Below are 18625 nucleotides of genomic sequence, written 5' to 3'. Positions count from 1 at the left end.
CGGATTATCTTCCGGGAACTTGGGATGGTTTTACATACATTTAGGCGCTGTTAGCTGGTAACACCTGTGGGCAACCATCGAGAATAAAACATGTGGCTATCGATACACTTTTCCGTTCATGCAAGTTAAATGCATTTTTATCATGTTAGTATGCAATTCATTTTTTTATTAATTAGTATTATTTTGTTCGTTCCATTATGCGACTGCGACTGCGACTCACAAATAATACAATTTCAGACTGTATTTGGTCAACTTATTTTCTCAATTTAACTGAATTTTCTTAAATTTTAAGATTTTTTAAGTGTATTTCACAGTTCATTGTTAAGACTAATTTTTTAACTGCTTGTAATTTCTTTTACTTAGAAAAAAATACTCAAACAAATTATTATTTTTTTAAATGTTTCCATATATTTTATTTGGCGGCCTGGCTAAATTTAATTTAATTAAAAATAAAATAGATTGTTAAATATCTATTTTAAGTTGACAGATTAATATTTAAGATTTTAAGTTGACAGACAATTTAAAAAAAAGTGATTATGAATTTTTCGTTAGGCGAAAGAAAAATGTAAAACTGATCTATACAATTATTATACCAATAGAATTATTACGTAATTGGGTCCACATGATGTTAGTTTATGTGTATTACAATTGGCTTTGCGATGTATGCGGTACTTTGCCAACCGGAGAACACAACAGAATTGCTTAAAATTGGTCCAAAAAGTGTTTCTGACACAACGGCCACTCCAATATTAACATCTGGCATCTTTAGAAACAACAAAAATGTGAAAAACACAGTTGTTTTTTTAAATATTTGTGTGAATAAGATTTCTCGTGGATGTGTTCGGAAATTTGTTACAGATTAAACTTTATCTAACTTTTCCAATTTTACTAAAGCTTGCATCAGTAATCTCAAGCTGAAAGCAATCTTGATACTTTCAAACAAAAGCTTTTCCATGAAAGCGATGTATAAAATGGCTTCTTGAGCTATTGCGAAGCTTTCCGACAAACGAAAGCTTTCAAAGCTCGACGCGCGATAGCTTTATGAGTGTGTGCGCTTCCTGAATCGCTTATTCGTGTTTAATTTGATAACATAACTTTTGCGGAATATAATGTGGGTACTAATTTATAGACACCAGTTAACAAAACTATGTTTTCTGACTACTTTATAACTAACTAACCATGCGTGAAAGGTCATATCGAAAAGGGTAAGAACGAAGGGCGGTGTTAAATTAGGGGTTGTGCTTTTTCTTTGTAAAAAAAGCTTCTCCTACGTACGTGTGCTTTGGTGGGGTTGTTTTCAAGGTAAACTTGTCGATAGGGTGTGTTTGCGGGTGTGCAACGTGATTTTGTTTGTGATGCGCCCGGTGCATCGACGTTTTTATCAGTTTCGCTTTTTTTCAGCAATTTATCCCTTTTTTCGTGTACATCATCTTTCCCATCAGTGATTAATCCTTACCGGGTGTGAGAGGTTAACGCTTCTCGCACTTCCGGACATGCGGACATGAGTGCCACCAATGTGAAGTGGTGCAGTGAAGCACCCTCGTGAGCGTCTCTAGATGCTGCTAATAGGCGGTTAAACCTTTCCCCATTACCCGTAAAAGCGTATCGGTAGCGAAGACTTTCAAACCGACGTCAAACGCCGTCGACACTCACCGTGGGAGGTAAATAAGCGCGAAGGGTGGTGGCACGAGTACGGCTTCTTTCACGTTTGATCCGTTCTGTTTCGCTTCCTAATCGTCGTCGGCTTCGCGCCGTGAATAATAAACGCATCGATCAGCGAGCGTTGATGAGTGCGGGTGCGATTGTGAGGACCGTGACGGTGGGAGAGGTTGCGGTGCTATCGATCAAAGCAACGATTATCACAATATTATGTGCATAAACACAAATCGCCTCCCGGTGGAGAAGAACAAACCGGTAAAACAAAACAAAACATCTTAACACGCGCGTGATGACGCTCTCGCATACCTGGGGGTGAGCGCGTTGACAAGAAGTTGCACGGTGGCCCATTGAATGGTCATAATATGCAAATTAGGCGCACCGGCATAGAGGTGATCCGAACACGTGGAGGGGTCAAAGTGCATGATATGGGCAGCTCTCATTTTTTTCAATAGTTAGAGATAGGAAGATGAAAGTTGTTTTGTGATTAAATTTCCAGTTTGTATTGTAAAATAGAGAAATATAAATAGATGTTGCATAAATTCTTTCCCTTTGTTTCGTTTGCTTTAATGAAATCTAAAACAACCATTTAATTGGCCGGTTAGACATTGAATTACCTTATGTTTTATTATTTATATTATTATTAAAATTGTTATTTTTACTATTAATTTGTTATAGTAGGCCGTTTTGCATACCCTTAGGCGTTTCATGACAGATAAAAAAACTTTAGTTAAGATTCATCTAATGTTAGGGATGTTAATAATTGATTTAAAAATATCAGATTGCATACCCTTAGGCGTTTCATGACCTGCCTGTATGCCTGTTTGCATAACTTTAGGCTGTAAATATTTTTTTTCGATAATTCAGCGAAAAAGTGTGCTAAAACGTTAAAAACATAACAAAACATTTAAAATTGGTTATGTTTATAACTTATCAAACATGTTTTGCGAACTATTCGGTTTTTTAGTCCTTTTTGCGATTTATAATTACTATTTACAGTTTACAGTTTACTATTTACAGATAAAAATTCTTGTATGTCATGGGTAGTTTCTTGAGCGATAACATTGATATTTACCACTCGAAAGCAGCGAACTACCTTCATTAACTGGTAAAGTGATGTAAGCAGATAGAAACGGTAGATGATAATGCGCACCGGAGTTCGATTCAACCCCGCTAACAAGCACGATATCATCAATAATGCACACTGTGATTAATAGTCCATCTTTAGACATGACACCATCAAACGAAAGAAACGAAACAACCGTGGCACCGTACACTTTTGCCCAGCGCATCAAAGCACTATTGCCGCAGTGTGCGAACAAGTTGGCAACCCGGCGAACTAAACGGTACGGGTCAGATCATGCACCTATTTGCGTATTCCGTGAACGGCGCGTTAGGCCATCAATGTCGAGTGGCGACGCGCGGTACTGGCGGCCGTTCGGCGGGCTACGATCGTTTGTAAAACATACCATTTAAACGGAGTCCGCCGAACCACCCTCCGATGTTTACCTCAGCCTGTTATCATCGTTTTATTTAGAAGAATGCCAAAAGTTTGGTGATGACACCCGGCGGTTACGAAACGGGAATGCTGGTCATAAATGTGTAAACAATTGTCTTCTTTGGTCGTTTTATTAGTTGCAAGTTACGGATCGAAAATTCCGGAAGTAAGCGAACAAATCTGACGCCATGCGGCATTCGGCGTGGTGTCGGCACATGTGCACAGCAGTGCAGGCGTATTTGAATGCCGGCTAGGCGAAGAACCGCCCCGCCAGCTCGTTAGCAAGCCAGCAAGAAATGTTCAGGAACATTCACTCGTGAATGAGGCGATCCCTCCAGACTCTACACCTCGCGCTGTTGCATTCCATTTCTTCGCCTTCTGATAGGAAAGATTAATGCTAACCGCACGCTAATTGTCTCGTAGAACGTTCTGACCACCTGCACGCTTCCGTCGCCGAGAAAAGAGAAAATAAAAAAAGATCTTGTCAAACCAACCGTTGCCAACTGCGGTAGGTGTTAACTTTCACTGTGGCGCCAAGCTAAATCAGAGGTTTGAAGGTTGCAAATGTTTTTGTTTTCCACTTTCACCGGGTGAATTTATGCAATCGAGCATCATCTAATCTCACCGTGCGGATGGCGTGGATGCATTGTTTAATCGGTTAACTTCCTTTCTACCCCAACATCCCTTAGCTAATAAGACATATTTGTTAAACCCTTGCGGCAGACAAATTAAATTTCAAATAACTAAATCAAATAAAACTAAATAAATGTCATGCACCGGACAAGGCGCTCTACTCAACTCAACTTTGAGAGTTTACATCTTCGGTGATCGATATTACTCGCCGTAGAACTAACATAGGATCATCAAGATCTTAAGGTTGTAAAATCCTTGATAAATCAATAATCCCGTCGTCTAATGACCGTGCTCATTCGCTCATTCCATTTCGAGTTCTTCCACGTGCGGGGAAGCTGATTTTGCTGAAAATGCTATCATCCCCGTATTGGTTTTCGGTATCACGTTACAAAACTCACTTCAAGGCGCGAATTCTACCCGTAGAACCTTCCTGGTGGTTAAGCTACTTCTTTACGTAATGCTTGTCACGGAACATCATAAAAACACACAAACCGCAGCATGTTTACACTATTTGCATCAGGAAGGCGTCGGGACGCGGAAAATGAAGGCTCGCATCTTGGTTTTTTTTTTCTCCCCCTCACGCCACCCCCGCCCCCCCCCCCCCCCCCCCCTCTCCCACATCTTCTACAGCTCTTCGTTATTATTTATTCGTCACGGGTGACAGTGGATGTAGAATAACAAGCAGAGCCGTGCTGGGCGGACCACTCGGCTACACACGGGCGTTGAGTGTGACCACACACTGCGTACGCTCCGGTAACTCAGTTCGCAGCGAGCCGTCGTGCGAGCAGGTAGGTGTCCCACCACGAAGCACGAAGCGAATCGGAAAGCGGGAAATGCACGCGCAAGGTCTGCATGCGGTGGCCACGGTCGGCCTGCTGGTGCTGTGTCTGGCCGGTGGCGGCTGCACTGCCCAACCACAATCAACCACCGCGCTGGAGCTGGTGCTGGAGCGGATCGGTGCGGTTCTGGAGCAGGCACTGCCGACCGGTGCCTGCCGGCGGGACGTTAATCGAACGCTGGAAGCTGCCCGGAACCAAGACGCTTGGGCTGTGACAAGTGAGTGATAGTGTTTATTTTTTGTGTGTGTTGCGGAGTTGAAGTTCGGTGGGAATGGTATGTTTTCAAGTGAATTTTGCCGCCCGTAAACTCGCGTATGCAATACCATCTTCAGGTGTAAATTGTTGAAGCAACACGGATTGGCGCGAAAATAACGCCAGCGGTAGAGGTTTTCGGTGTTTTGCGTGTGTGGTTGTTCTTAAATTTGCTACCGAGAACCCTTTTCGGGAAGATTATAGTGTTTTTTTTTAAATAAATTTTAAATAATTCTTGCTCGCTTCGTGACATTAAAGTCTGTTCTCGACGCGACACTACGAATGGCTTAACTATTTAGCTACCTGATTAAGATAAAGGCTTGTACTAAGACCTTATGTTGCAGCATCATTAGAGGAGTGCTTGCACATTTTAAACAAAACAAAGGGACAAAACCACCCAAGAAACATCTCCAATGCTTATTAGTGTGCGGAACATGTTTTATTGCGGGTTTATTAAGGGTGTATTATGGGTTGATTAAAGCAAATCGGTCTAGCGATGTTTTTGTATGGCGTTACAGGGGTTCTGCATCGTTTTGAAAGAAGATGAAGATTACTGTAATATTGGTGATTTAATCTAAAACTCATATTGGATTTTAATAGTTTTTGAAAAACACAGTTAAGAGCGCATTAATATTTATTTATAAAAAAAAATCGGTTAGAGACTCTTTTTAAGATCCATTAATATGTTGTCATTTTGGTTATAAACCATTAAAATACAATTTATTTGTTTACGTTTTTGACAGTTCTTGTTTTTGGGAGGCTAAGAGTAGTTATTTTCAAAAAATATTTACACTTACTTTAAGCGCCTTAAGCAGTTTTTACACGTAGTGCAACGTTAAAGCTCTGTTAAACTGTTTACAAAATGTGAAATTTCAATCAATGGTTTGGCACGCGAAATTGTACATTTTGCTTGATGCTTTTGTAAGGAAGATTTTTCTTCCTCGCACATTTTAAAGTCTAAAAAGGATTATAAACGCCATAACACAGTTCTATAATTGTATTAATAGAGCAATTAACAATTTCTCATCTTAAAACATCGATAAATAAACATTAAACATTAACAAACAAATAACAAAGGCAACAAACAAATACATGTCAAACATTGAGATGTAACAATAACTATCTTAAAAGAACTATGAAACTATTTAAAGTTATTTTTTTGCGATTCCCCACAAGTCCATTTGGACAATGGATGATAATAGACGAATGGACAATTTAAATACCAATGAGGAAACCATATTGAAATCTTCCTTTTAGTCGTAGTTCAAGGTTCGGTAACTCATTGGTAAAACAAACTCAGTAAATCGCACACCAAATTTTACCATAATTAAATTGTCAAAAAACTTTCTCCTTCTTGAAAATCATCTTGCTTTACCGCGAGTTGTGTTGGAGAAAATTGTTATCTTGATTCATTAATTATTTCTTCTTTCGATTGGTGTGCACTGAGGTGTTTGCGTTTCATGCAGCAAGTGACATAATGCGCTTGCTGGTAGTTAAATCATTTCGCAAAGAGTCATACAATTTAACGTTTCTCTCAGTGAGCTTGAAAGTAGCGCCAAAATAAAGGGTTCCTAATTTATTTCCAAATTCGATTCGAAAGTAGCACACAAACGCGAACCCAAGCTGTAACGATTGCATACATCCGGCGGGTCGGTGTGTGCCATTGGTGAGTTAAGATAATTAACCGTATTAACCGTAGGTCATGGTTTACCGGTAAGCCCGTACGTTATCTCGATCAACGTCATTATGCTGCGTTTCGTCGCCTGCGCGTGTTGATATAGTCGTCAAGGTTGGTGGTGTTGTGAGGGCGTTCCGCCGTTTTACGGAAAGGGCCGCGATCGTTTAGAAAGTGTCGCAGTGTCGCTGACCAGTGTGTGACCAGCAAGCGTGGAAAACATCCCCCCCCGTGTGGTTATGGGGCCAGGGCCAAGAACAGGGCCGGTGAGCGCTTTGACGCGAGTGCGGGTGCATAAGCGACGAACCCGTTCCAATGCTCCGGTACGATTTGACGCAATAGCAATAGAATGTGCGCGATTAGATCGATCGATAATGGTAAAGGGGGGGGGGGGGGGGGGGGGGGTGGGGGGGGGCGCCTACGTGCAAATTAATAACCGACGGTTGTAATTATTCACGTAAAAAGGTTAAATTTTTTCCAATCGATTCGATTGGCTGCTGCTGCAGGGGAAGACGACCGAGTGTGGGGTGGGAATGTTTGAGCATAAATTCTGAGAAAAATATCTCCCGTTGACGTCCGTACGTGCCTTCCGAAACCGTAATCCGGCTACTGTCGATGTTTTATTTATAAGCTGCCGTACTTCATTATATTTGTTTTGGTTCGACGGTGCTCTTGAACCTGTCATAAATGTTAAAATCGCGCGCTGGGTCGAAAGCAAACATAACCACACAACCTACCCGAAAAACTCGCCACTCGCCGAACGGTAGGCGAAAGCTGGGTGCGGGAAAGGAAAACAAAACTTCCCATCCCGGGCGGGCTGTTGAAATGTGCCGTATCATCTGCGCCTGTATCACTTCCCCACTGGGCGCCGAAGTTCGTGCCAGTGCTGGACGGTGGCGTTGGGCACCCCCTGGTGGTCGAAAGTTGCCCAAACGTCCGGTGAAGTGTTTGCGCACCGGCCCCGGTGTGAGTACCGCGAGGCGTGAACCGTAACCAGTTTAGCATCCGACCATTGTCGCGCGTGATCGATGATTAATAAACGAAGGGTTTCCATTTAACCGACCGGTTGCACTTGACCCCTGTTTGCCCGTGCCCGTGTTGGTTGACGTTGGTTTTATTTTTTTTGGTTTGCTGTCGGTTGCTTCATTACGCGGATGTTTGACGGGGTGTCCCCAACCTTGCTCTGCTCCGTCCTTGTCGTTTTCAGTGCTGGACGCCACGGTGAAGTTTCCGGACGCGGTCGAGCTCGGCGCCCGCGATCATCTCGGCAGCTACGATGAGTGCCTTTACGCGGTGCCGGTGAGTGACCGCACGCCGGTGCGCACGCAGCACTGTTTGGCGCGCGTCACGATGGTTGGGTTCCGCGGGCGGCAAACGATCGGCCGGAACGAAAGCGCGCAACACGGTGCCGTACGGGTACGTTGGGGTGTGTGTGTACCGGCTGGCTGTACCGAGCGGGAGGTGGGCCATCTTCTGGCCGGCGTGAGCGGATACGCGGTGAGCGACGTCTCGTGCCAACGGCGACCGGACCGAACGCTCGGATACGATCCGCTGCAGATCGTCGTTGCCTGCGTGCTGTTCGCGTTCGTGTTGATGGTGGTGTGTAGCACTGTGTACGGTGCTGGTGGTGGTAGCAGCGGCAAAGGTGAGTGCGCGGGCGAAAAACCATCCACCGGGCTGGCCGTGCTGCGGGCGTTCTCCGCCGTGGACAATCTGCGCAAGCTTACCCAGCTGTCGAAGGACGACCACGGGCTGGGCTGCATCAACGGCATCAAGGCGCTGTCGATGGTGTTCATACTCGGTGGCCATGCGCTCGTCTTTATGGCCGGTGGTCCGCTGCTCAATCCGAGCTTCTTCCGCGAGCAGAGCCGACTGTTGCAGAACGCCTTCCTGCTCAACTCGCCCCTCCTCGTGGACACGTTCCTGCTGCTGAGTGGGTTCCTGTTCGCCCGCCTACTGCTGCTCGAGCTGGACAAGCGGCAGGGTCGGCTCAACTTCGGGCTGCTGTACGTGTTCCGGTACGTTCGGCTCACACCGGCCTACCTAGCGGTGATCGCACTGTACGCCACCTGGCTGCCACGGCTAGGCGAGGGACCGCTCTGGAAGGAGCGGATGGCGTTGGAACAGGCCCGGTGTCAGCGGAGCTGGTGGCTTAACGTGCTGTACGTGAACAACTACTTCGGCACCGACAGCGTGTGCATGTTCCAGTCGTGGTACCTCGCCACCGACACGCAGCTGTTCGTGTTGGCCCCACTGCTGCTCTATCCGATGTGGCGCTACGGCCACCGGGTCGCCCTGTTGCTGATCGGGAGTCTCACCGGTGCGTCGGTATTGGTGCCATTCACCGTCACATACGTCCGACAGCTCGATCCCACGTTTATGATTTTTGCCGAGTACGTAAGCTTATGCATTTGTGAATTACTAATGCGCCGGAATGTATGCAACCGTTGTGCGTTTTAACGCTTTTTATCTTCCATCGTGCACTACGAAAACGGTTTCTCTTCCTTTTACTCCCAGAGAGAAAGAGAGAGAGAGAGAGAGAGAGAGAGAGAGAGAGAGAGATTCGGACAGAATACTTGTTCGTGAGTTATTTTGAACCTTCACAAGGAGTTGCTATAACTCCCTTGAGACACATCTTTCCGACTGAGGCCTTTTAGGGCCCTATTACTAAATCCCTCACCTTATTTAGTATTAGTCAGATAGTTTCATTAAATCTTCATTAAATTCTTCATTAAATTTCATCTCATTAGGCTTGTGTCTAAAGCCTTTTTTTTAAGAAGAGTCTTCCATATGAAGCTAAAATTAAGAGATGTGCAATTCGTGAGTGGATTGCCGAAACATTCATAATTCAAACATAAGTTTATTGTTTTATTTTTATTGCTTTTAGCATCTGAAGTTCGAACATCCGTACTAATGAAATTACTATTGTACTGTTTTTCAGTACGCTCTGGCTGAGTTTGAAGATTTGGCGAATTCGAAGATTCATAAATCATTAAAAAGTTGTGATATTTCGGAGACTTATGTGACTTTTAGAAGAATCTCTGAGAAGTCATGAATCCCCGAAATAGAGTTTAAGAGTTCACTGATTCACCACATAAATGCGTGATTTAACTTGCGAGTTACCACTGACAACCAATCGGTTTAAAAGTTGTTTAGAGAAAGCGAGAGAGAGAGAGTAATAACAACATTCGATTGCATACATTTAGGCGCATTAGCTTGTTACGAGCTCTCAATAACGCTCAGCGAGAGAATGTTACCGCTAATTTTCACACCATTCGTGCTTTTGTATTGACAGCGAGGTGAGTGATCTGCAGTCGAACGACTACTTCGTTAACGTGTACGGCAAAACGCACCTGCGAGCGACCGCCTACCTGTTCGGGCTGCTGGTTGGCTATCTGGTGCACTGGATGCAGATGAAGAGGTGAGCCACCCACGGTACACCACCCCGGTGCTGCTGGTCGCTAATCCTGTTTGTCCCCCCCCCCCCTCCTCCCCTATTCCAGTGTGCGCATCGGACGTCGAACGCTGGCTCTGTGCTGGTTCGTGTCGACCGTGTGCGGATGTTGCGCCATGTTTTCGCTGACCGCGTTCTACACCGACCTCGGCACCGGCAACTACCTCTACAATGCGCTGTACGCCGGGCTGCACCGGTTCGGCTGGAGCCTGTCGAACGGGTGGCTCGTGCTGGCCTGCGTTACCGGTCACGGCCGGACCCTGAAGCGGTTCCTGTCCTGGCGTGCGTTCGTCCCGCTCAGCCGGCTGACGTACTGTGCGTACCTGACGAACGGGGTGGTCGAGCTGTACCTTGCCGCATCTCGCCGCACACCGCTCTACGCGAGCATCGCGACACTGGTAAGCCACCAACGGCCAGGACCGCTGGAGCAGGCGGTTTCGATTTCTGTTTCGCTCACCCATTCCCCGCACCGTTGCAGACCGCCGAATCCATCTCGCACATGGTGCTAACGTTTCTGCTAGCGTTGCTGCTCTGCCTAATGTTCGAGTCGCCCATCCACGGGCTGGAGAAGCTGCTGCTCAGCCGGTTCCGACCGACACACCCGGGCACCATCGCTAGAGAGCCGGAAACGAACAGCATCAGCACGAACAACACACAGAGCACCTCGGAGGAGGCGTAGTGCGGTGACAACTGCCAACCAACAAAAGCAGCTTGGTGCGCCGAGCTACGCGCTATTCCGGTGGCTGGACCATTTGTAAATATGTTACATTAAGGGTTTATACAAACAGTGTGCGGGAGAGAGAGGATATAGCTAAGAGAAAAATAAATACAGTTTTAAGGTTTAATAAGATCGTTATTTATAAACGGACGAGTTTTACAACCGTTCAGCTACAAAATGGTGGTCCAAACAATCACCACACCCCCTCCCTCCCCCTCCCTCCCCTTTTTGGCCTTGTTTTCCCACCCTCTCGCACGCGGAAACAAACACACACGCACACACACACGCAACACCACAATCGGCGGCTGTAGCTAAAATCGGGACCAGTTGGCACCGTTCGCGTCCGTTGGCCGTCGCTTGACTTCCTTCTCTTCATCGATCTCCTCCTCCTCCTCCTCCTCTTCCTCTTCCTCTTCCGCCGCCTCCTCCTCTTCTTCTTCTTCCTCCTCCAATTCGACCTCTTCCTCCCGTTCGGGTTCTGCCGGTGCCGGTGCGGTTGCTTCCCGCGCACCACCCTCACCCTGCACGTCCTGCTCGTCCTGCACGCCCTGCGTGTCTTTGCTCTCCTCCGCCCAGAAGTCATCCACCGTGGTGGACTGCTCGTTGGCGGTGTCGGTGGTGCGCTTCCGCAACCAGATGCCGTCGTCCTCCTCCTCCTCCTCCTGCCCATCAAACGGGCTGACAAAGTCGGTTTGTTCCACCGCCGGTGCTGCCGTTGCCGGCTCGCCAGCTGGTTCAGGCTGGGCGTCCGCCGGTGCGTCGGTTGGGTCCGTGACGCTGGCCGGCATCTCCGGAGGCACTTCCAGGCGATCGAACACCCCGGTTTGGTCGAGCAGTCGCTTGACGTTTTGAATCGGCAGGTCGAAGAGCAGGGTCAGGATGAGGGCCGCCCCAAGCGCTAAGCAAACCTCGGTGCGGTTCACGTACCCGGTGAAGCTGAACACCTCGCTGCCGCGCGTCGAGCCGGCGAAGTAGAAGAACACCAGGAACTGTACCAGCGTCAGCGAGTAGGTTAGCCGACCGAGACACACCAGCGGCCGGGAGCTGAGCAGCCGGTTCAGCAGGCTCTGCTGCTCCGTCACGCAGTAGTAGACGATCCAGCAGAGTCCGAGCGACCAGGAGAGGGGTGCGAGGGCGGCAAACTGGGCCGCATCGCCCGGTTCGTACCGGAAGTCCTTGCGGACGATGTCGAGCGGGAAGCAGACGCACCAGAGCAGAGCGATGGCCGCCCCGCACCAGCCGGCGTACTGCACGCCCCGCTCCTGGCGCGGTCGGCCCGTCTCCTGCAGCAGATAGCCGAGCCCGAACCCGGCCAGGTAGGGCGTCAGCCGGTGCAGGGTTTCGGCGAACGAAAGGTTCAGCGTGCGGTAGAGTTGGGTGAGGCGCACACCGTGAAACACGTACGGTGTGAGCCGGTCCTCCGTGGTCGAGGCGAACCGGATCGCCGTGGAGAGGGCGCTCAGCAGCACGTACGCAGCCGTGCCGTAGAATGGGCTGCGTACCAGCACGATCATCAGGAACGGTGCCAGCACGCTCAGCTGCATCTCAATCGCGAGCTGGAAGGTGTGGGGAGCACACTGTAACCACCAAAAAGACACAGAGTTAGTGTGGCAGTTGCGGGAGCGCCAACGCAAATACCGACGGTCTCCTCGATGGGGTACCAGTTGTGCATGAAGAGCAGGTTGCTCAGGTAGCCGTGTTTGCAGAGGTTCGCGTTCTTGGTCACCACGTCGCCCCACTGCGGTCCACTGCCGAGATGTTCCCACACCCAGGCGTAAAACACCAGCACCGGCACCAGTGGAAACGCTAGCCTGTAAGACGAAAGATTAGCAACGCTGCACCCGACGCCGCGGCGCTGATGCTCCAACAGGTTCGCAACGTTCATCTCACCTGAGGTAGCGGCCCGCGATACGCTTGAACCAGGGAACGCGCGCCCGCTCGCGGTACTCGCGCACCATATGGTACGCGGCCAGGAAGCCGCTCACCACGAGAAACACGTCCGCGTACAGCATCAGCAGCCGAACGGCGACACTCCACGGTGCGTTGAAGCTCTCGGTGAACTCGTTCCGGTTGGTGAACGGTTGGAAGCCGAGCGGCACGAGACGCAGGGCGAGAAACAGCGCACCGCTCGCCAGTGCCTTCAGCCCGTGCAGGCACGGCAGATGGTGGTGTTCGTCCGCGCCGGACCCGACCAGCTGGGGCAGTGTTTTCTTCAGCGAGAACGCCATCAGCGTCTGGTGGAAGATGTTGGTGGTCCGGCGCTCGGGTGGATCCAGCGGGGAGTCCTGTGTGGAGGGTGGTTCAATCTTGATAAAGATTTCGTAGTCGTTCAGCGTGGCCACCAGCGTTACCACTGCCACGAAGGTGTAGAAGCCGCTGTGGATTTGGTAGAACATTGTTAATTCTGGGTCAGGCATCTGGGCGAATGACTTTGAGATTATATTCTGAACATCCTCATCAAGGAATTCCCAGAGCTCCATGTTTGAATATCTTAAAACACAATTTAGCTCAGTCAGTTCACGCAATGGAACGCGAGCAGTACTGGAGTTATTTCGTCTATAACTAATTTCATGAAGATGAGGATGATAACTCCCACCTCATACTACAAAAAGTCGAAGTTATCTTAAAAATCTAACGAAAACTATTAGCCATTTCGAATTCTCCAAATTTTCAACACTGATATCCCTACAACCTGCTTCTCGAGTATCTGTTAAAGCCTTCCTGGGGAGTGTCATTGTTTGGGTAACAGTCTACCAGCTGTCAAGACACAACTATTGCATGAAGGAACTCTCACGAGTGACACGCGAATGCCTCGGAAATTCTAGAATTCTTTTATCAGAAACTAGAATTCCTGAGAGATTCTTGAATCTGTGAGGTTCTTCAAGAGTACTTCAGTCTTTTGAGAGTTGCCTCGTGATTTGCACGACTTCTCACTGAAGGTTTAAATGAAGGATTCCTCTCAAAAGTTTCAATGACCACAAAATTAGTTTAGGAATTGCTGAGAAACTCTCATGAGTGAACCGCAAACTCCTGAGAAATCCTTGATAGACACTCCACTTATTCTACCAAATCGAAACGTTGTTGAGGAATGTCGGTAAAGTTTGTTTATGTCCAGAAGTGATTCAGGATGTATGAGCTACTTCTGTGGAGAAAATTAGTCTTACGGTTCAGACAGGCTCTATTCCAATAATTCTATATATGGACACGGTTGGTACTCCTCAGTGGAGTCTTCTACTTACAACACAGCGACCAGCTGCCAGTGGTCCTTCAGTAGACGTGACCACGATCGCACCTGGCGCACGTGACAGTTGGCCTCTTCCAGCTCCAGAAACAGCTTGATGCCGGTCGAGTTGTACGGGCGCACAAAGTGCTGGACGATGCTGCCGGCATCCTCGAACGAGCACGCCGCCGGCAAACAGATGCCCCAGTTGATCGTCGTGAAGCGTGGCAGAAAGTGATCCGGCTGTGAATTGGAACCGCATCGTAACACCTCGGGTTGTCCACCAGACACGGCCCTACTTACATCGTTTAGCGTACTCTTGACGAAGCCACCACCCTGGAGCAGATGTACCGGCAGGCGCAGTTCGGCATCCTCGGCCACCACGTCCACGTGCGCTAGACAGTATTTGCCCCGCAGCCGCACCAGCTCGTCCTCGCGGACTCGCACCCGCGTGGCGATGCCGGTGCAAAGATCAAAGTCCCCGAGCTGGTTCGCATTGCCCCGGAGCAGTCCGGATGCCAACCGTGCGCTGGCGTCTATCATCTGCAGCGCCCACAGTCGCTTACCCCTCAGCTGTCGTTCGAAGATTTCACCCTGCCGGCGACATTCCTCGCCCTGCACCTGCGAATAGTCCGGCACGAAGGAGGGCACTCGGAGCAGCAGCTGCTCAAAGTCTTCCGGCGAGATGGCGATGCGCTGCTTGACAACGCGGGCCGGGCCACGGACGCCCGGTGCGGGTTGCTTCGGACGCTTGGGCCCGTTGTCGACCGGGGTCTCCGCTGGGAGGTCTTCCGCACTGAAGAGGGACGCGAGCGGGCTGTGATTGAGCAGCTGCACCAGCTTCGAATCGCTTCCCGCCTTTGTGGCCGGTTTCCTCCTTTTGCCGTTCACGTTTCCCTCGTCGTCATCGCCGTCATCGGCATAGGAACCGATGGGACGGAAGCGTATCTCCTCGTGAGAATCGCCACCCTCGGCCGACTGTAACCAACCGGCGACCAGGTTAATGATCGGGTTCTCTTTCTCCTTCGGCTCACTGTCCGGCGGCGTAACCTCACTAACACGGGACGTGAGCGATTGGAGCCATTTAACGAAGCCACTCTCCTCTGCCGCATCTTCGGCTGCGTCTTCCTTGGCATGCACAACTGACTCAAACGCACGCTTCAAACCATCCAGCCAACTGGCATCGTCCGCCTCGGTCACTTGATTCGTTTCGGGCGCTTCCCTTTGAACGCTCTTTCGGGTCCGGATCGCTTTCGCCTGTTTCCTTCTTTCGCTCACTTTCGCTGTGTACTTTGGTACGATTTTTTCGTCTTCATCCTCACCATCATCGTCGTCGTCGTCGTCGTCGTCGTCATCGTTACCGGCATCCTCACCCCCGGCGGTTGATTTCGTGCCCCGTTCGTCATCGTCACCCTTTCGCTGTTTCGAACCAAGCAAACCGAACAGGTTAAAAATAGACCTCGGTTCGGCTTCGTCGTCTTGCTCGTCATCGTCGACGTCACCTGCGTCGGGCACGGCCGCTTTCCGCCTGCCTTCGGCCGGCTGGTACCGCCCGTCACGGCCATTCACACCCAGGCGCCGGGAGCGCAGCAGTCGCTCCTGGGTGGCCCGCCGGATGGTGACCTGCTCCACGGTTTCCGCTTCCTCCTCGTCCTCGTCGTCTTCCCCTTCCTCATCGTCCTCGTCCTCCTCGTCGTCGTCATCGGTGTCGTCTCGCGCCGTCCATGGCTTACGCGTCACACTGGTCCACGGCACGTCCCCTTTGGCGCGGGGTGCCACTCTTCGCCGCACCACCGCCAGCCCCTCGTCCTGGCCGTGTTCCCGCAGCCGGAACGCGTCCGCTTCGTCCACGAGCAGTGCGACGGCCAGCAGACAGAGGAGTCCGAACGCGACCCACCGCACACGGAGTGTCGTCGCCATGCCGTTACTGTCGCTTCCCGCTTTTGTTTTTTCACCACCCGGTTACTGTGCACTAGCTGGCGCTAACGAAACACTGCACGTCGTCACACTTGTCCAACACCATGTCCTTGCACACCACCACCAACCACCGCCCTCCGCTTCCGCTTCGTGTTTGATCGTCGCTGTGCTGATCGTGGTTCGTTTTTGATCCGTCGCGTTTATCTTTTATATCTCACCGCGCTTCTTCTATCGCTCTTCACGCTCGTGCGGAAGAATCCGGCAAAGAAGCGAATCGGCAAATACTGTACCCCGCACAAACAGCCTGGGAGCCTGTCCGGCTGGCCGTGCGTGTGTCCAGATGGGTTAGATGCTTACGGCCAACTGCGGGACCCCGGTCAGCTGCGTGGCTGTCCTTCCCCGAAAGGGAGAAACACTCACGCCAGAAAAATTGGTTCGGGAGCAACATGAATTATCTCCTTCGCTGGTTGGGAAGGACGGTAAGTTCTGGGCGTTGGGAACGTCAAGCTGCTTTATGGTGCCAGAAGGAGTACAATGTTTAGCTGCAAAACGTTTGTTATATTGAAGACGTTTGGTTGAATATGCTACACACGACTCGCGAATGTGACATGGGGCATTCTACTGGGGTGTTCTCTTAGAATTGCTACGCCTGAAAGTATGCAACTATTAAACGAATGTACCATTTTAAGGCATTAGGCCGTTGCCATTGGGTAATTCGATAAGCTAGGAACTCCCAACAGATTGGATTGATATTGCAAGATAATCAAAAATAATTTGCATACCTTTCATAGCTGCTTGGGTAATGTCTTGAAATTATTACGCCTGAAAGGTATGCAATTATAAAATAATTAAGTCGCGCTTGTCGCTTCGGGTAAGTCGAGAAACTAAGAAACGTCGACACAGTTGTGTTGCTTGTAAGAAGTTGAAAGAACATAAATTTGCATACTTTTAGGGGGTACGGACGGACGGACGGGGTACGGATCCTGTGGACACCCCGAATGAACCATTCGAGTGCGTTTCGAAACCATCCAACTTCAACAAAACTTTTCCACTGACCTAATCATGCACGATCTCTAGCGTAAAACAGCAGCGTGAGAGTTATCTTCAGCCGTATGAAAATTCGGAGCGAATAGGCGAATGGTATGCAAGGGGCATGTAGCTGCCGTGAGACAAATATAAAACATAATGCTTCTGTTTTGGGAACGGATCACTTTTGCACCGGTGTTGGTCGACAGTGCGATAAAAAGGGTGATTCTTTAGCGGTTGTGGGGGGTGGGAAGAGGTTTGTTGGTGGTGGTGGAAGGTGGAGGGGAAAGTACAATAACACAGGAGATTGAGGTTTGTCAATGCGCTGCTATTTTTTCTTAGTATTCTGAAATCTTTGAAGTAACTCCTAACAAGAAACATGTACACACACACACACCCACAACGGAGCATGCTAGAAGTGGAAAAGTTTTCCATCTTTATTATTCAAATTTATCGCTAGCCGAAAATTTTCCTTTTTCCCGAAATTGTGTTGTATTTTTTTTTTCTAAGCCTGGGATGTGTAATGTGAGGAACAGCAACATTTGGCCCACGCATGATCCATACCTCTGTACCGTGTTCGAGTGTGTGTATTGCTTTTACGAATCTCTTCTTCTCTCACAGAGTTCGCCACGCGGCTGGCGGTCGAAGAGTTTTCAAAAATGAAAATTTCCCGCGTAAAAATAGCTGCAAGCGCTAGGAAACGGCCCCGCACGATGGGTGGGAGCATACAGGAAGGTTGACGATTTGGTGGTTGAGAGAGCGAGAGAGAGTGAGAGAGAAAGGGAAGAGTGAAAGAGCGAGGTGAACGCAAGCGATGGAGTAGGTCAAGTCTTATTTGCGCATTCGAAGGGCCGTCAAACGAAACGCGTATTGAATGTCAGTAATGTGATGTGTCGGTAGAATGCGAAGAAATTGGGTGGAAAAGGAGAAAAGTAAACGGGGTGGTTAGTTTTCCACACAACAACAACAATGGTGCGAGCGAATGGGGAGAGACACCGTGCGGCTCAAATTGCAAGCGATGCAAACAAAAAGAAAAAAAAAAAGAAAAGAAAAGTAAAGCCGTATTACAGTATGTGTGAGTGGCGGTGAGCAGGTACTGCGTGTGAGAGTAATGGTGAGTGGGAGCGCCTAGACCATTATGGCCATTTATTTTCGGCTCCATTTCGGCGTGGCGAACTCGTGGGCGAAACGGCCGAAGACATGAAGGCGATAACTCACCATTACGGCCTCCGGTACAAATAACGTCAATAAAATAATAATCATCTAACCCTTAACAGTTATGAACGATAATAGCCTGCTGCGAGGGATAATGATGCTGTTTTGCTTCGTTTTGTGTAATGTGCTATTTTTCCTTCTTCGTTGTGTCATCTCTGGTAGCGTTTGGTAGACAATTTGAACGGCTCCAATACCTGTTGTGCTCCGGGGAAAGAGTGTTACCTTTCACATAGTATTAGTAACACATCTCCATACGTTCGCTACCGCAAACGCCTTGCCCTGCGGGATTGTTGTGTTTCGTCCGTCTAAAGGTGTGCCGCGCGTATTGCCTACATTTAGGCAGCGCAACAAAACTTGAACGGATGGGGATGGATCGATGTTTGGCCCGAGGGATGAGAACGGGAGCGTTATATCCGCCGAAAGTGTGACAGGATGCAAAAGCCGAAGCGAAATTGCTAGATTTCGGACTTACCGACTCTGAAGCATGGTACACGGTTCGCGGGGTAAGTTGTGCGTCACCAA

General features: G+C 49.1%; 2 protein-coding genes across 2 annotated transcripts; one reads left to right on the top strand and one right to left on the bottom strand.

Moving 5' to 3' along the window:
* Nucleotides 1-4620: 4620 nt before the first annotated feature.
* LOC128708640 (nose resistant to fluoxetine protein 6-like) lies at nucleotides 4621-10686 on the top strand. Its single transcript, XM_053803622.1, has 5 exons — nucleotides 4621-4843; nucleotides 7761-8946; nucleotides 9849-9974; nucleotides 10057-10405; nucleotides 10486-10686. Exons 1-5 carry the CDS (start codon nucleotides 4621-4623, stop codon nucleotides 10684-10686), a joined length of 2085 nt encoding a protein of 694 aa, XP_053659597.1.
* A 350-nt stretch (nucleotides 10687-11036) lies between these two features.
* LOC128707851 (uncharacterized) lies at nucleotides 11037-15865 on the bottom strand. The gene is made up of 5 exons (XM_053802813.1): nucleotides 14249-15865; nucleotides 13965-14188; nucleotides 12616-13101; nucleotides 12368-12536; nucleotides 11037-12302 (listed from the first exon to the last, which is right to left on the bottom strand). Exons 1-5 carry the CDS (start codon nucleotides 15863-15865, stop codon nucleotides 11037-11039), a joined length of 3762 nt encoding a protein of 1253 aa, XP_053658788.1.
* Nucleotides 15866-18625: the final 2760 nt, after the last annotated feature.

The sequence above is a fragment of the Anopheles marshallii genome, chromosome X (assembly GCF_943734725.1).
Source record: "Anopheles marshallii chromosome X, idAnoMarsDA_429_01, whole genome shotgun sequence".
Taxonomy (NCBI): Eukaryota; Metazoa; Arthropoda; class Insecta; order Diptera; family Culicidae; genus Anopheles; species Anopheles marshallii.
This window is presented reverse-complemented; position numbering and strand designations above follow the sequence as displayed.